We start from the raw sequence: 15,659 nt of genomic DNA, 5'->3' as shown, positions 1-15,659 counted from the left end.
CCTTTTTTTTTTCCTTAGCAACTGATAACAGGCTAGTTGATCCGTGTAGAAGCCGTGGCTGTCTTCTAAGTAGAAGTGGCCAGGCCTCAGATTGGAGTGAAACCCCAGTCCTAGGCTGGGGTTCTTTCCATATAGACGAGACGGATTCAGAGGGGCTACAGGTAATTCGTACTCTTTCTCCCTCCCAAGAGGAATAGGAAGGACTCCCGTTCCCTCTTCCCAACCTCTTAAACCTTTTCCCGTCTTCTTGACAAATATTCTCTCCCCTCTTCCTTCACGCCGTCGCCAATCTTTGTTTCATTTACCCCCCGACAAACTTAAGTGGGATCCGACCTACAAGACGAGGGTGGGATGGTGGGGATAAGGGTGATGGCTTTCAGGATTATTGGATGGGACCAAGAGCCGAGTTTACCCTCGCTTTGCGGAACGCCCCTCCCCCACCCCGCCAGGTAACCCGAGAGACAGAACTTTTTCTAGAACCTCCACAGCCTCCCCTGAGAAACGCTGGCAGCACTGGGACACTGACCGAACCCGAGGAGAGAGCCATTATCTACAGAGGGATGCTGTATTGCCCTCGCGCGCGTATCTTAGCAGCTTTGGGTACCTGCTGCAGACACTGGCTGTCGTTTCTCTCCTCGATTCCCTGGTTCCCCAGGCAGCCTGCCAGCAGTCCCTAAATAAGAGCTGCAGCAAAATGACTTAAGCAAAATGCAGCCAAGAAGCCTGAAGGAAACTTTGAGTGGGGGGTGAAGTGGAAGTGTTAGTCGCTCACTCGTGTCCGACTCTTTGCGACCCCATGGACTGTAGCCCGCCTGGCTTTTCTGTCCATGGGATTCTCCAGGCAAGAATACTGGAGTGGGTTGCCATGCCTTCCTCTAGGGGAGCTTCCTGACCCAGGGATCGAACCTGTGTCTCCTGCATTGGCAGGCAGATTCTTTATCGTCTAAGCCACCTGGGGGGTAAACGTTTCAGGTAAAACTGATGTCTTGGGTAAGGAAGAGGAACCATTGCTGGTTTGGAATCCACCGCTCCAAAGACTGCTTAATGTCCCGTGATAGAAGCTATGTAGTCATACTTCCTTTTGCTTAGACCAAGATTGTTGAAAACCAGACGTATGATGAGCGTCTAGAGATTAACGACTCTGAAGAGGTTGCAAGTGTTTATACTCCAACCACGAAACACAAAGGTAAGAGAGGCATTAAGAGGAAAGAAGAGAAATGGTTGTTTTTTGTTTTGCAATTGTAAATCACTGGTTATTAAAAATAAACCAAAATTTGTAAAGTAAAAACCTGATTCAGATTCATATTGGTGACTATTATATACCAGGAACTAGGTCCTATCCTTCCACATAAAGTTTTTTTGATTGATCCTTGCAACAATCCTGAGTGACAAATATTACTGACCCCATTGAGAGGTGGGACTACTGACACCCAGAGAGGTTGAATTGTTTTGTCCACATGATAGAGTTGTCCTTTAAACTGAGTCTTCTGACTATAAATCCAGCACTCCTTTTGCTTCACTCGTTACTGACTTTATTTCAACAATAAACTAAGGGCAGATTTTATGCTATTTGTGTAATGGCAGATAATCAGTTAGTATTAATATAATGTCTAACCCAATGCCTTAAGCATAATAATACTTAGTAAGTGTATCTTGAATTGACAGAGCCATGCTAGAATTCAGTTTCCTATCTTTCAGTTAGCTATTCTTATCAATCCTGTTCCATAAAATGGTTAGAGCATAAAATATTATAAATGAAAAATATCTGTCTTTAAAAATCATTTTAACAAAAACCTAATGGGAAAACTTTTCTTCTAAGGAGTTCCTTGTTCCTCGCATCTTTCTAACAAGACTATGGCTGATAACAGCAGTGATGAGTATGAAGATGAAAATAACAAGGTGCAGTATAATCCACAACTTCTTGTGAAATTGCTGCTTTGTGTATTTTGTAGCTAATTTAAAGTGACACCAGTTCAGTAGCAAACATTTCTTGAATACTCACCACTACTGGTTAGGTGTCTTTAAGCTCATGGAGAACAGTCAACGGCCAAGAGCCTTAAGACTGTGATTCTCCTTCAGGAATAAAGATTATTGTTATAGCTGACTTTTTGGCAAGAAATTTCATATAACACAGTCCGGGGTTTCTGAAACTTTTCTGGTCATTTAATCAACTGGGGTACTTACGGGAAAAAAAAAAAAAAATGACCGGTCCCCACCCAGCACTACCTAATTGGATTCTTGAAGATAAAAACCTGAAAATGTAAATATATTTGAGCAAGCACTGCAAATAATTCTTATGATAAAGCAAGTTTGAAATGACTGGTCCTGGCCTTTGTTCATTGTCAACACTTGTGATACTGCCAGTATTTTGTGAAAGAGAGACTTTAATTTTGAAGTCTTAAGGCCCAGATGTCACTTATTGTTATTTTATGAACCAAGAGAATCACCATTTCTGAAAGAGAGATGAGAAAATGCCTACAGCTCTAGATGGCTGCTACTGCTGCTAAGTCGCTTCAGTCATGTCCGACTATGTGCGACCCCAGAGACAGCAGCCCACCAGGCTCCCCCATCCCTGGGATTCTCCAGGCAAGAACACTGGAGTGGGTTGCCATTGCCTTCTCCAATGCATGAAAGTGAAAAGTGAAAGGGAAGTCGCTCAGTCGTGTCCAACTCCTAGCGACCCCATGGACTGCAGCCCACCAGGCTCCTCCGTCCATGGGATTTGCCAGGCAAGAATACTGGAGTGGGTTGCCATTGCCTTCTCCACTCTAGATGGACGGGGCCTTAAATTTGCATATGTGCACTGCCTAATAGCCCTTGTGGTTAGCCTTAGCACATTGTCCAATGCCTATGCTTTAATTATCCTCCAAGAATAGGAGTTTTGAGGACTCAAGTGAAGGAGAATATTCGAAGTAATGCAGAAAGCTACAGTGAGAGAGATGGATTTCGTAGGAAGTCTAAAATGTAATGTTTTGAAATAGCTCTGCTTTGTGACTATGTGCTGTTTGACATCTCACCTACAAAGTAATTTTTTGGCCTTTTGTCTGGTATATAAAGTCTTCTGCCTTAGGTCAGAGATTTTGCAAAGCACTACTTTGAAGAAGCAGACAAAAGTGAACAATTTTCCTAAATTGACCTCCTAATTTTGTGTATTCATCCTGAATTTTTCATCTTCACATGATATAGTCAATATTAAAGGCTCATTTATCTTTCCAATTTAATATACACCCAGAATCAGTAAAAAGGATCCACTTTTGAATAATCTTTAAGCTGACAATATTCTTAAAAATCTTCCCTTGCCAGACTGCTTCCCATGTGACCCAAGAATAATTTGGGCAGATTTTGAATTAGTAAAGAACACTATGGGAGATCCTTACCAACTGTATACCAGTAAGACAATTTCTGCAACTGTCATCTATACCATATGTTACATATTAGTTAAAATACATTTTTGTCCACATGTATACCTGTGGCGGATTCATTTTGATATTTGGCAAAACTAATACAATTATGTAAAGTTTAAAAATAAAATAAAATAAAAATACATTTTTGTTGATGTATAATAAATCTGTGTTATGCTTAGAGGAAAATGTAACCAAAAGTTGTTTTTTTTTTTTTTAAGATGTCCTATAATATTGTCACAGTTTTATATGTCAGAAGCCACTTTAAAAGAATTGTTAAATAATTTTTAAAACTAGAACCAAATATCTCTTAACCTCAGTATAAGCCATATGGAAACTGAGCTTGAAAACCCATTTTTAAAGGGGGCCAGTTGGCCACCTTTCAGATCCTAAGTGAAGGCGTACCACAGGCTCCAGGCCCTAGAGGCAAAGACAGGGACCCCCATCCCAACTGCCCTGGCAAGCCCAAGCACCACCAGACCCCTTCTCATGGACTGCAGCACACCAGGCTTCCCTGTCCATCACAAACTCCCAAAGCTTGCTCAAACTCATGTCCATCAAGTCAGTGATGCCACACAACCATCTCATCCTCTGTCATCCCCTTCTCCTGCCTTCAGTCTTTCCCCGCATCAGGGTCTTTTCCAGTGAGTCAGATCTTCACATCAGGTGGCCAACGTATTGGAGTTTCAGCTTCAGCATCAGTCCTTCCAATGAATATTCAGGATGATTTCCTTTAGGACTGACTGATTTGATCTCCTTGCAGTCCAAGGGACTCTCAAGAGTCTTCTCCAACACCACAGTTCAAAAGCATCAATTCTTTAAAGAAAGCAGCTTTCTTTGTAGTCCAACTCTCACATCCATACATGACTATCTTGAGATATAAGGTACAGTTATTTTATTTAACTTGTTGGGGAAGGAAGGGAGACCATGAGTAGGTCAGATACCCATTGAATGCAAAGGAAAATGCACAGTCTCTGGAACTGCTGGACAGAATCCAGGCACAGGGTTGAGTACGATTTTTCTTCCTTGGTTATAAGCAGCTTCCCCTGGGCAGTCTTGCAAATTAAATACTAGGTTTCCTCCCTGTGATCTTTGTGAGTATTAAGATCCCCTAAAATGTGTCTTCCCCACTTCATCTTCCCCCTATTTCCTCCCAAAATAACTATTTAGAGTTCTTCTTCAGAAGTCCCTCAGTTTTAGAGCTGAAGCTGACTGGATAAAGTTTATGCAGAGTTCTCAGGATCTCCTAAGTGAGAGGTAAAAGAGAGATGTACTGAATAAAGTATACCCAAGCCACACACAGATGACTATGGTTATAGAAAGTGGGGACTCAGTAGCTAAGAAGGAGCGAAGAAGGTTCTTGGGGCCCTTCTGGGGAGGGCTTCCTTCTCTTTCCAGTGAATTGGTGCCAAGTGGGAGGGTTCTTGTTACAGCACTAGGTGAGAACTGGGCAAAAGTACACTGCTGGTGGTGGTGGTTTAGTCAGCAAGTCGTGTCTGCCTCTTGTGACCCTGTGGACTGTAGCCCACCAGGCTCCTCTGTCAATGGGATTTTCCGGGCAAGAATACTGGAGTGGGTTGCAATTTCCTTCTCCCCAATTTCTCCTAACCGGGAGCTTTCTATGCCTACCCTGCTTTGTCTCAGGAGAAGAAGAAGACCTCACAGCTGACGCCTCAGCGGGGCTTTAGTGAGAACGATGATGATGACGACGATGATGACTCATCTGAAACTGATTCTGATGATGATGATGAAGAGCATGGGGCCCCTTTGGAAGGGTAAGGAGAGCACCCTCGCAAAGGAGGAAACTCTTCCTTCCAAACACTGGACAGGAGGATGTCAGTGAGAAGTGAACTTCTAGCAGCTCTTTTGATCTTCTCTAGGGTTATCAGATGCTCAGAAACCCAACATAATGAGTGTTCCTTCTTCTCTGGCTCCACTGCCTGAGTCCTGTGATGTCACTATGATGTCACTTGCACTGTTTGAAACATCTGTGGGCTCAGGGATTTCATGAGGATTTGCTGAGTCAATTTATCTGATGGTCTCTGACTCCAGGGAGTTCACATTTTAAGGAAGAGAAGATAATTATGTGGTGGTAAAGAACAATCTTCAAGGGACATTGTTACATTTTAAAAAGGTATAGAAGTCTTTGTGTTGTGCTAGCATGTGTATCAAACAGATACTACATAAGCTGTCTCTAGGCAACACTAGGAACTCATAATACTGATTACTCTTGGGAGGGGAGCATAACTTTCCACTGTATACATTTTGTACCTTTTATTTCCTATCATGTGCATGCATCACTTATTCAATGAAGTAGTTTAATAAAAATAAAAATAGTTACATTTTAATTATTCACATGCAGGTAGACACTAAGTAAATTAGGCAAGTGTTTAATAGCAGCCTGACTTTTCATGCTTTGCAGTTTACCTCATGATCCTGCTTCCATAAATTATAATCTGGGGAAAGGTAAACTTTAAGTAATCTATTTAGTTTTTTTCTTAAGCAACTCTCCCCAGAAGAACCTTAAATCACTTTCCAAGTCACTTATATACTTTGTCAATTCATGGTTGTTTAGTCACTCATTCATGTCCAACTCTTTTGTGACCCCACAGACTCCAGGCTCCTCTGTCCATAGGATTTTCCAGGAAAGAACACTGGGGTGGGTTGCCATTTCCTTCCCTAGGGGATCTTCTCAACCCAGGGATCGAACCTGCATCTCCTGCATTGGCAGGTGGATTCTTTCCCATTGAGCCATCTGGGAAGCCCTGTCAATTCATTACATTTTACTTAATTATAGTCATTAATATGCACTCTACTATTTCTTTTAACTGTATACATTTCATGTATTAATGCAAGTACCTTTCAATAACTGCAGTGTCCAGCTTGACCTATCTCTCAAGCGTTAGACATTTTATTTGTTTCCAATTTTTTACTTTTACAAATAACACTGAAAAACATCTTTGTAAAAACTCCTTTTTCTTGAGACAAACCATTTTCATGTCAGAAATTAAGATCTCATTCTATCTTTTCTCTTTATCCCCTTCATTTAAAAAGAAAAAAGGAAAACAATTTCTGCTACACTCTAAAATTTTTCAAGATTATGTTTTGGATTTTCTGTACTTGTTTTTCTTCATTGTCAGAGATAACTGAGAGCTGATTATAATCAGTTTTAAAGTTGCCTTGCAAGCCACTCAGAAGAGGCACATGTGGGTGGAGCAGAAACTAGGTTTAGAGTCACATGCTCTGTGCTGAACCAGGACTCAGCAACCCCCACTCTTCTCTGGCCACCTTGAGCCGTGGTTTCCTTTCCCCAGGGCGTACGATCCTGCAGACTATGAGCATTTGCCAGTTTCTGCTGAGGTTAAGGAGCTCTTCCAGTACATCAGCAGGTGAGTACTAGGACCTCCCACCACAACCCCTAGCCCTGCCTTGCCCTTGCCTTCCTCTTATCTGAAACATGACCATTCCCCTTAGGTTTTTTTCATTCTGAATAATAAAATAAGTTTCACTGACGGTCTCCACCTTCTCATGGCAATATCTCCTAGGTATACACCACAGTTGATTGACCTGGACCACAAACTGAAGCCTTTCATTCCTGATTTCATCCCAGCGGTTGGGGATATTGATGCATTCTTAAAGGTCAGAACGTCCTAAAATGACTCCTTAGGTGTTTCTTCTAACCCCTCTATTACTCTAACAGTTAAACTAATTTCCTTGACTAACAATAACTACCTTAGTATATATTCTTCATTTCACTGGAATTCTTAACTTGCTCTCAACTCGAAATTATACTCATTGCTAATAGGTAAATAATTATCTCATTATGTGTTAAAAATTTGTCGTATATTTGCCTCCTAATTATCCATAACTTCAGCTTTATATTTAAGGTCATGTGTTTTTTTTCTAGATAGTATTTTGGTACAGCATGATATATAGGCATGCTTTTTAATACTAGTAATAGTAATGACCAGAAAAGTTCTTCCTTAGCTTCTTGAAAACAAGTGTGCCTTTTCATGTTCTTACCTTTCTCCTTTCCAGGTTCCACGTCCTGATGGAAAGCCTGACAACCTTGGCCTATTGGTATTGGATGAGCCTTCAACAAAGCAGTCAGACCCTACAGTGCTCTCACTGTGGTTAACAGAGAATTCCAAACAGCACAACATCACAGTAAGCTACTGGCCTAGCACAGGCCCCAGCTCAAGGGGGCTGAGAGTAGAAGCCTCGCTAATATTTGAACAGTCGACTTACTCCCTGTAAAAGGGATGGCTATGATTTCAGCCAGCCCTATTTTTTAGATAACAGTTGTATTAAAACATAATGTAATTATTGTGAAATTCACCTTTTAAAATTGTACAGTTCAGTGATTTTTATTTTTATTTATTTATTTTTTTTAGTTCAGTGATTTTTAGTATATTCACGGAGCTAATGCAACCATCACCATTATTTAAGAACATTTTCATATTCCAAAAAGAAACCCCTTGGTAATTCCCTAGTGGGGAATTACCCCACTAGGTGGTTAGGGCTCAGCACTGCTGTGGGCCCGGTTCAATCCCTGATCAGAGAACTACAATTCTATAAGCTACTCAGTGCAGCCAAAACACAGAAACAAAAACAAACAGAAAGAAACCCTATACCCATTAGTAGTCACTCCTCTCCTCATTCCCCCTGCTCCTAAACCCTGGTCACTACGCATTCCCTTTTTTATGGCTGAATAATGCTCCATTGTATGGATATATCACACTGTATCTATGCATTTACCTGTTAATCCCACTTCTATTATGCTTCTAGGAACAGGTACATGTTTTTGCACGGACATATATTGTTATTTGTCTTGGGTATAGGTAAAAGTAGGGTTACTGGTCCATATGGAAACTATTTAATATTTTGAGGAACTGCTAAACTCTTTTCCAAAGTGGTTGAATCAATTTATAGTCCCATCAGCAATGAATGAGAGTTCCAATTTCTCCACATCCTCACCAACACTTGGTATTGTCTTTTTTATTCTAGCCATCCTACTAGGTTTAAATGATCTCTCATTGTGATCATTCCTATCCTGTTGACTTGCCCCTTTCCCCTGGCTCCAGAAGACTTTAACAGGGTTTTCTATAATCTTCATTTGGCTACTGGCAAGCTTCCCTTTTCATCAGTTACCTCGAATATGAAATAGCAGCATATGATGAGCTTCTCTGTGAAGACAAGGGAGCTACTTCATTGCCGTCAGTCTGGCTTTCCTGTTGTTTTTCTAGCAACATATGAAAGTAAAGAGCCTGGAAGATGCAGAAAAGAATCCCAAAGCCATTGACACATGGATTGAGAGCATCTCTGAGTTACACCGTTCCAAGCCCCCTGCAACTGTGCACTATACCAGGTAAGAAATAGCACATTCTTCACCATAGTAACCCATGGTAATCTTCACCACCTAGGAAGTCATTGCTTCTGAGGAGGAGGTGCCAAGATTGGGACATATTTGAAATATATCAACGTCAGGACCTATGGATCCTGGCCGCTACTGGCTAAGATTGCAGACATAAAGATTATGGTTTACCTGGTATTTTTACTTAGCCAGCTTCTCCAAACCCTAGGTCTTGGGTAAGTGTGGCCCACTCAGTCTGTGTTCTCTTGAAATCCTAATGTGCCCAGGCTGAGAACCTCCCTTCAGCCTAGAATATCATGATGCAAAGATTGCTGATACCAGCCCATGTTTTCTGTTCACCCTTGCCGCTATAATTCTAGGCCTATGCCCGATATTGACACACTGATGCAGGAGTGGTCTCCAGAGTTTGAAGAACTTTTGGGAAAGGTGAGTGGAAGGTAGCAGGAGCTTAGAAAGTGTGGCATTCATTCTAGGGACCATAGTTTCTCTCTTCTTGTATTACTATTATCATTAACTTTTAAATTTATGTATAATATAAAATTGGAAACAAACACGTTAAGTGTTGATCAATTTTCACCAACCAAATACCTTTGTGTAGCCAACACATCAGATCAAAAAAACCAGAACACTGCTGGCATCCTGGAAGCCCCCTCAGGCTTCTATCTCCCAACTTAACTACCATCCTGACTTCTAACAGCACAGATTAGGTTTGCCTGTTTTGTATTTTATCTAAATCTAATCATGTTCCTTTGTGTCTTGTTTATTTGCTTATCTGTATTGTTCATCAATGTAGAGATTTATCCATATTGTTTCTTAGATTGTGGTTATACATTTATTCTAATTATGGTATTCCATTGTTTGAATATAGGACAATTTATTTATCCATTCTGTGATAGCCATTGAGTAGTTTACAGATTTGAGCTGTTATAAATTACTCTGTAATATTATTATACTATTGCTTTGAACATGTAACTTTTGGTGAATGTATGTACCTAAAGTATTACCACTGTGGACTTACCCTTTCCACAGAGGCATATGTCCTGTTTTGAGTAGCTGATGTCCCATTCCTAATGATCCTAAATTTTTAAAAAGTGCCCAGGAATATATTTCATAAACTGTCAAGACCTTTTCGAAGCAAATTATACACCTTGAGTGGAGGGCAGCACTAGGTCGCAGTGAACGAGGAGTCAAACCACGCTCCTGGGAGGCACCAGCACTTGCCCCAGTGCGCCATGCAGTGGGCTGCCCTTGCAGTTCGGATTTCAACTGCATTGTTTTTTAGAAATTGAAATGTTTGTAACAAAGGTTATCTGAGAGAGTCAACTTTCAAGTCTAATTAAAATTTCAGGGAAAAAATGATGGAGGATTTGCCCTATCAGACAGTAGAAAATTATAGAGCTATAGTAAATAATAATGTTCTGGTTAGGAATAGAGCTAGATCAGCAGCACATAGACAATGCAGAAAAAACCCACATAAATGTGGAAATTTGCTGTATAAGAAAGATGGTTATTTTACTCTTTTTTTTTGGCCATGCCTCACAGCATGAAGACCTTAGTTCCCCCACCAGGGATCAAACCCACACCCCCTGCAGTAGAAACAGAATTTTAACCACTGGACCATCAAGCATGCCCAAGAAAGATGGTTAAATGATTACAGGTAGAATGGGTTGTGATGAGATTACTGACCAGTCACTTGAGAAAAATAGATCTATGCCTCAGCCATATGCATGCTGCTGCCGCTGCTTAGTTGCTTTAGTTGTGTCAGACTCCGTGAGACCTCATGGACTGTAGCCCGCCAGGGTCCTCTGTCCGTGGGGATTCTCCAGGCAAGAGTACTAGAGTGGCTTGCCATGCTCTCCTCCAGGGGATCTTCCCGACCCAGGGATTGAACCTGAGTCTCTGCATTGCAGGCAGATTCTTTACCACTGAGCCACCAGGAAAGCCCCAACCATATGCATACGTGAATTCCAAATGAGTTAAACAATGAAGTAAAAATAAAGCTATTACAAGTACCATTTTTTTTATATAGGAGAAATATTCAGTTGTCCAAAAGGTTCGTTCGGGTTTTCCTGTATGATGTTATGGGAAAACCCAAACAAATCTTTTGGCCAACCCAATACTTACTACTGTTGGGATGGTGAAGTATTTCTTTGTGTAATAAGAATCTTAAAAGTCATGTGGAAAATGTGACAGTTTATAGACTCATACAAATAAAAAATTCTAATAGTTACCATAAACAAAGTTTAAAATATGATGGACTGGGAACTCCCTGGCTGTCCAGTGGTTAGGGCTTCACACTTTCACTCCCAAAGGCTAGGTTCAATCCCTGTCCCAGAAACTAAGCTCCTGAATGGCATGGCTGAAAAAACAAGTGATGGATCAAGAAGTTACTTACATATATATGTGACAACATTACTATCCAAGCAAAGAGCTTTTGCATGTGTGCTAAGAGATCGAACCTGCGTCTCCTGAGGCTTCTGCATCGCAGGCAGATTCTTTACCGCGGAGCCACCAGGGAAGCCCAAAGAGCTCTTACATATCAAGAAAATTGAGCAAAGATGGTAACAGATCCTTCCTGGTCATGGTATTTAAAACTGCTACCCCATGTTCCCCAAGCTCTTTACCTGCTTTTTCTCCATAGTACTTACCTTCTGACATATTATATACCTTATTTTGTTTTTTGTTTCTCTCTACTAAAATGTAAGCTAATGAAGACAGTTTTGGGGGGGTATATGTTTATTGAGAAGTTACTGTAAAAAAGCAAAGAATTTGAAAACAATCTCTTTTATCACAGCATTTTAAAGCTGTAGCTGAGGAAAAAATGTCTGACTAGGGAACTGAATAGATTGTGGTACATCCAGTCAGTGAAATACTCACCTGAGGAATCATTTGGCCTTATTTTGCTCTGATACAGAGAAGTATCAATTATATGTTGGAAAAAGGAAATTGCAGAAGCTGATTTTTATAAAATTACACCCTGATTTTTATAAAAAGAGAACAAAAAGTTTTTAAGATGCTAATGGTTTTTAAACGTACAGTATGAACTGGTTTTGATCTGGAGCCTGTCATCTGAGATATCATGTCACTTTTTCTGTTCCTGTGGTGTCCAAGGACCATTAGGCCTTGTAACTCCAAGTAACTATAAATACTTGCCCATAACCTGGGTCCAGTTTCTTCTTCACAAATACAGGAAGACTGCATGGCAGTGTATTTTACTTATAAAATATTTTAGCCCTATTATATCTTCTGCTATTTCAGTGGTTAATGAGTATAACCAATTCCATTTTACTGATCAGGAAAAAAAAAAATTGTATTATTGCTCAGGCTGCCGTAACACAGTACCACAGACTGGGTGGCTTAAGCAAAAGAAATTTATTTTTTCACACCACTGGAAGTTGGACATCAAACTGTCCACAGCGCTGAGTTCTTCCAGAGCCTCTCCCCTTGGCCGTCTCCTCCCTGTGTCTCCATGTGGCCTTCCTCTCTGTGTGTCTGTGTCCTGATTTCCTTCTATAAGGGTTCCAGTCGCTCTGGATTAGGGCTCATCCTAATGGCCTCATTTTAACTCATCTCTTTTATGACAGTATCTCCAAATACACCACCTGACACACTTGGGGTCAAGACTTTAGCATATAAATTTGAGGAGGACACAATTCAGCCCATCACACCCCTCATGCTCGGAGCTCTTTTCCTTCAGATAAAGGGAATGATGCTAGGACCGCTGAAATGTCAGCCTTTGATTTGGGTCTGTCCCGTGCCTCTCCTAGGTGAGCCTGCCCACAGCAGAGATTGATTGCAGCCTGGCAGAGTACATTGATATGATCTGTGGTAAGCCCTCCCGTCCCTTTCTTGGCCGCCCCCCGTCTTTGGATAAATTCACTGTGGGCTGTTGAAAAGGCTTTTTTACTCTGAATTACAGCCTTTTCTTTAAGCCAGTTATGCTGTTTGGCAGCACTTGAGGGTGGTGGTTGGGTTTTTGTGACTACCTGCTGGGTATTTAACCCCTAGAGTTACAGTAACACATTCCATCTGGGAAGGGACTAGCCACCTAAACAGAAATGCCCCATATTCCCAGATTTTTGTTTCTGCTCATGGGAGTTCTCGATTTCAGCTATCCTAGACATCCCTGTCTACAAGAGTCGAATTCAGTCCCTCCATCTGCTCTTTTCCCTCTACTCGGAATTCAAGAACTCACAGGTAAGACCAGCACTAGAGATTGACTTCAGCTGTAGTGACTGCTGCCGCCAGTGTCCTCAACCTGCTGTGATTCTGCCTGTGACAATGGTGGAGGTCTCTGCCTGGAGTTATCATTGCCCTCCCCGTAACGGAGGGAACTGTGAAGCAGGCAGGGATGGGGCTTGTAAAGGAAGGGGAAATAGAACCCATGTGGGCCTTAGGGTAGGTGAGGATCTACAGTGGACACTCAGTCTTACAGAATTAAGTGGCCTAATGAATGGAAGCAGGAAGCATAGGAAAAAGGGGGTTCATGTTTGAAGGAGGCAGGGCACATTTCTAGCTACTTTTCAAAGACAATACCAAGGAATTGTTTTAGAAGTAGAATTGGGAGAAGAATGGAGCTTAAAGAGTTGTAAAGAGGTTGTATGTGCTAAGTTGCTTTAGTTGTGTCCAGCTCTTTGCGACCCCATGGACTGTAGCCCACAAGGCTCCTCTGGCTATGGGGTTCTCCAGGCAAGAATACTAGATGGGTTGCTATGCCCTCTTCCAGGGGATCTTCCCGACCCAGGGATCAAACCCATGTCTCTTACATCTCCTGCATTGGCAGGCAGGTTCTTTACCACTAGAGTCACCTGGGAAGCCCTATGCAGAGGTTAGTTCTTAATAAAGTGTCATAACTAGCATATCCCCAAATCCTCCATATTCCCTCTCCTTTCTCCTCACAGCATTTTAAAGCTCTAGCTGAAGGCAAGACAGCATTCACCCCTCCATCCAATTCCAACTCCCAGGCTGGAGATGCCGAGACGTTAACCTTCAGCTGAGACACCTCCCATGTGGCTGCTTCACGGCTGCGCCAGCTCCTCTGCCCCAGCTGAGGAGGGGTCAGCGTCAGCCTCCTGGCAGCCTTGCCTGCCTCACACTGACTCGGGCATGGCGCACGCGCTACTACGGTTTCTGCCAGAGAGCACTGCTCGCGGTCATCAAATGGCTAGTGCCTGTTTCAGGGCTCCTTCACACGGGAAGTACGCATTGACACCACTGTGGGGATTTGAGCTAGAAGCACTGGAATTCCTGGGGCCCCAGGATGCCCAGGATGGGAGGAAGGCTGAAAAGATGTTCTTTTTGAGATAGCAATAGGATTATTTTCTTTCATGCTCAAAGTCAATTGGCAAAGGTTTTACAAATAAAATGCTCTTATCTTTCAGGTTACCCTGCTGTCCTTTAACACAGAAGAGAGAAGGCAGACTGACCGTAGGCAGAGATGAGAAACTCGGCCTAGAGGCATTCAGTGACTTGCAGTTTAAGCAAATCCACCTTCAGAAATAAAATCAAACCCCAATCCTTCAGGGTTGGCAGTAGAGGGCAAACATTTTTCTCTCAGAACCTATTTTTCCTGGGAGTCTCCCACCAAGTAGTGCTGCCTGCCTGTCTGGCCCCAGACTGTCCAGCTGTGGTCTCAGGGAGCCTAGCTACTGCAGCCACCCAGGTGAAAGAGGATGGGGTCTTGGAGTAGGGTGGCAGTGGTAGAGGTGGACAGATTGGGGAAGTTTTCTGAAGGTTATATCAGCTAAATTCTACTCAGGAAGACAAATCCTAACAAAGGATGGTAAACACGGGCAACTGGTTACAAAAGTGCCTGAAGAAACAAAAGGGAGAATGGAGGGTGCTGAAGGAACAAGGGTTTAGCATGCACTGCGGGGGTTGGAAATGAGAGTTGCCACTGGGGTCAGGACTGCCGAGCAGGCCCACAGCCCCTCTTCCCAGGACACAGCCACCCTCCTTTCTCCCACCCTCTCCTGCTTTGCCAAGTGCTTCCCACTGGCAGAAATTAACAGCTGGCAAGGGAATCTGGAAAACTGGTCAGCATAGAGTACAGAAGGGAGGGTGTGGGGTAAGAAAACAGATAACCAGCAGAGGTGGAACCAACAGAACTTGGTGATAGAGTGGATGTGGGGCATGGAAGAGAAGAAATCAAGGACGACTTGCAAGTTTTTGGGCTTGAGCAGCTGGGTGGATAATGGCCATGAGAATATTAAGCAACTCTGAGGACAGGAATAAGGGGCCACATTTAAAATAAGAGGATAAAATAGAGGAATGAGTGGTGACACTCTCAGCCCTCTTCCAGGCTTATCCCTCCAAAGCAGGATATTGGAAGAGTCCCAAGCAGCCTAAGAGAAAAGACCTAAAGATATTGATGGGGTAATCTAAGCAAATGTCTCGGTCCCCCTACCTACCCATCAACTTGTGTTCAGCGCTGGGGTGCCTCCCCTTGTGTGTATATATGTGTCTGTGTGTATACACAGAGGCATGCTTGCAGCGCTCATTCTTAAACAGGAATGTACAGTCTCTAGGCATTTGAAGAAACCCAGAAAAAGGCCAAAATATAGCAAAGAAAATCAGAGAAACTAAATTTTTTTAATTATTATATTCATAGAGAAGTAGTTCTTAAATTTAGTTGCATATTAGAATCAACTGGAGATCTTCTAAAGATAAGTTTCCTCTCCCAGACAATACACCAGACTAATAAAATCACAGCCTTTTTTAAGCGCCTCAGATTATTTCAATATGCAGACAAATTTGAGAACCACTGTCAAAGAGAGATGAGGAAATACCACATCCATGAAATAAAGTAGGAACATACAATACAGCAAGAAGATACAATTATAAACATTTACACACCTAATAACAGACTCTAAGAATATATGAGG

General features: G+C 42.1%; 1 protein-coding gene across 3 annotated transcripts; it reads left to right on the top strand.

Annotated features, from left to right (window-relative positions):
* On the top strand, positions 1–14,297 carry IFT46 (intraflagellar transport 46). Of its 3 annotated transcripts, XR_009741141.1 has the most exons (13): positions 1–161; positions 1,090–1,186; positions 1,820–1,899; positions 5,046–5,176; positions 6,716–6,790; positions 6,947–7,040; positions 7,440–7,568; positions 8,648–8,769; positions 9,135–9,201; positions 12,543–12,603; positions 12,887–12,972; positions 13,677–13,973; positions 14,157–14,297. XR_009741141.1 is itself a non-coding variant. In XM_061440481.1 (12 exons), the coding sequence occupies exons 3-12, from the start codon at positions 1,855–1,857 to the stop codon at positions 14,214–14,216; spliced, it is 870 nt and encodes a 289-aa protein (XP_061296465.1). In that variant the 5' UTR covers positions 1–161; positions 1,090–1,186; positions 1,820–1,854; the 3' UTR covers positions 14,217–14,297. The 3 variants fall into 3 exon arrangements, 2 of the variants coding, with proteins under 2 accessions (XP_061296465.1, XP_061296464.1); XM_061440481.1 differs by lacking the exon at positions 13,677–13,973; XM_061440480.1 differs by lacking the exon at positions 14,157–14,297 and having other exon boundaries at positions 13,677–14,155.
* The last annotated feature ends 1,362 nt before the right edge of the window (positions 14,298–15,659 follow it).

The sequence above is a fragment of the Bos javanicus genome, chromosome 15 (assembly GCF_032452875.1).
Source record: "Bos javanicus breed banteng chromosome 15, ARS-OSU_banteng_1.0, whole genome shotgun sequence".
NCBI lineage: Eukaryota > Metazoa > Chordata > Mammalia > Artiodactyla > Bovidae > Bos > Bos javanicus.
Note: the sequence above shows the minus strand (reverse complement) of the source record. Positions and strands in the feature narration are given on the sequence as shown.

Excerpts from the sequence above, each read along its gene's own strand:
- IFT46 (XM_061440480.1), top strand. The coding sequence starts at position 1,855 with ATGGCTGATAACAGCAGTGATGAGTATGAAGATGAAAATAACAAG. Across the intron at positions 7,569-8,647 it reads CCAAACAGCACAACATCACA|CAACATATGAAAGTAAAGAG; the intron begins GTAAGCTACTGG and ends TTGTTTTTCTAG. Across the intron at positions 12,973-13,676 it reads CGGAATTCAAGAACTCACAG|CATTTTAAAGCTCTAGCTGA; the intron begins GTAAGACCAGCA and ends TTCTCCTCACAG.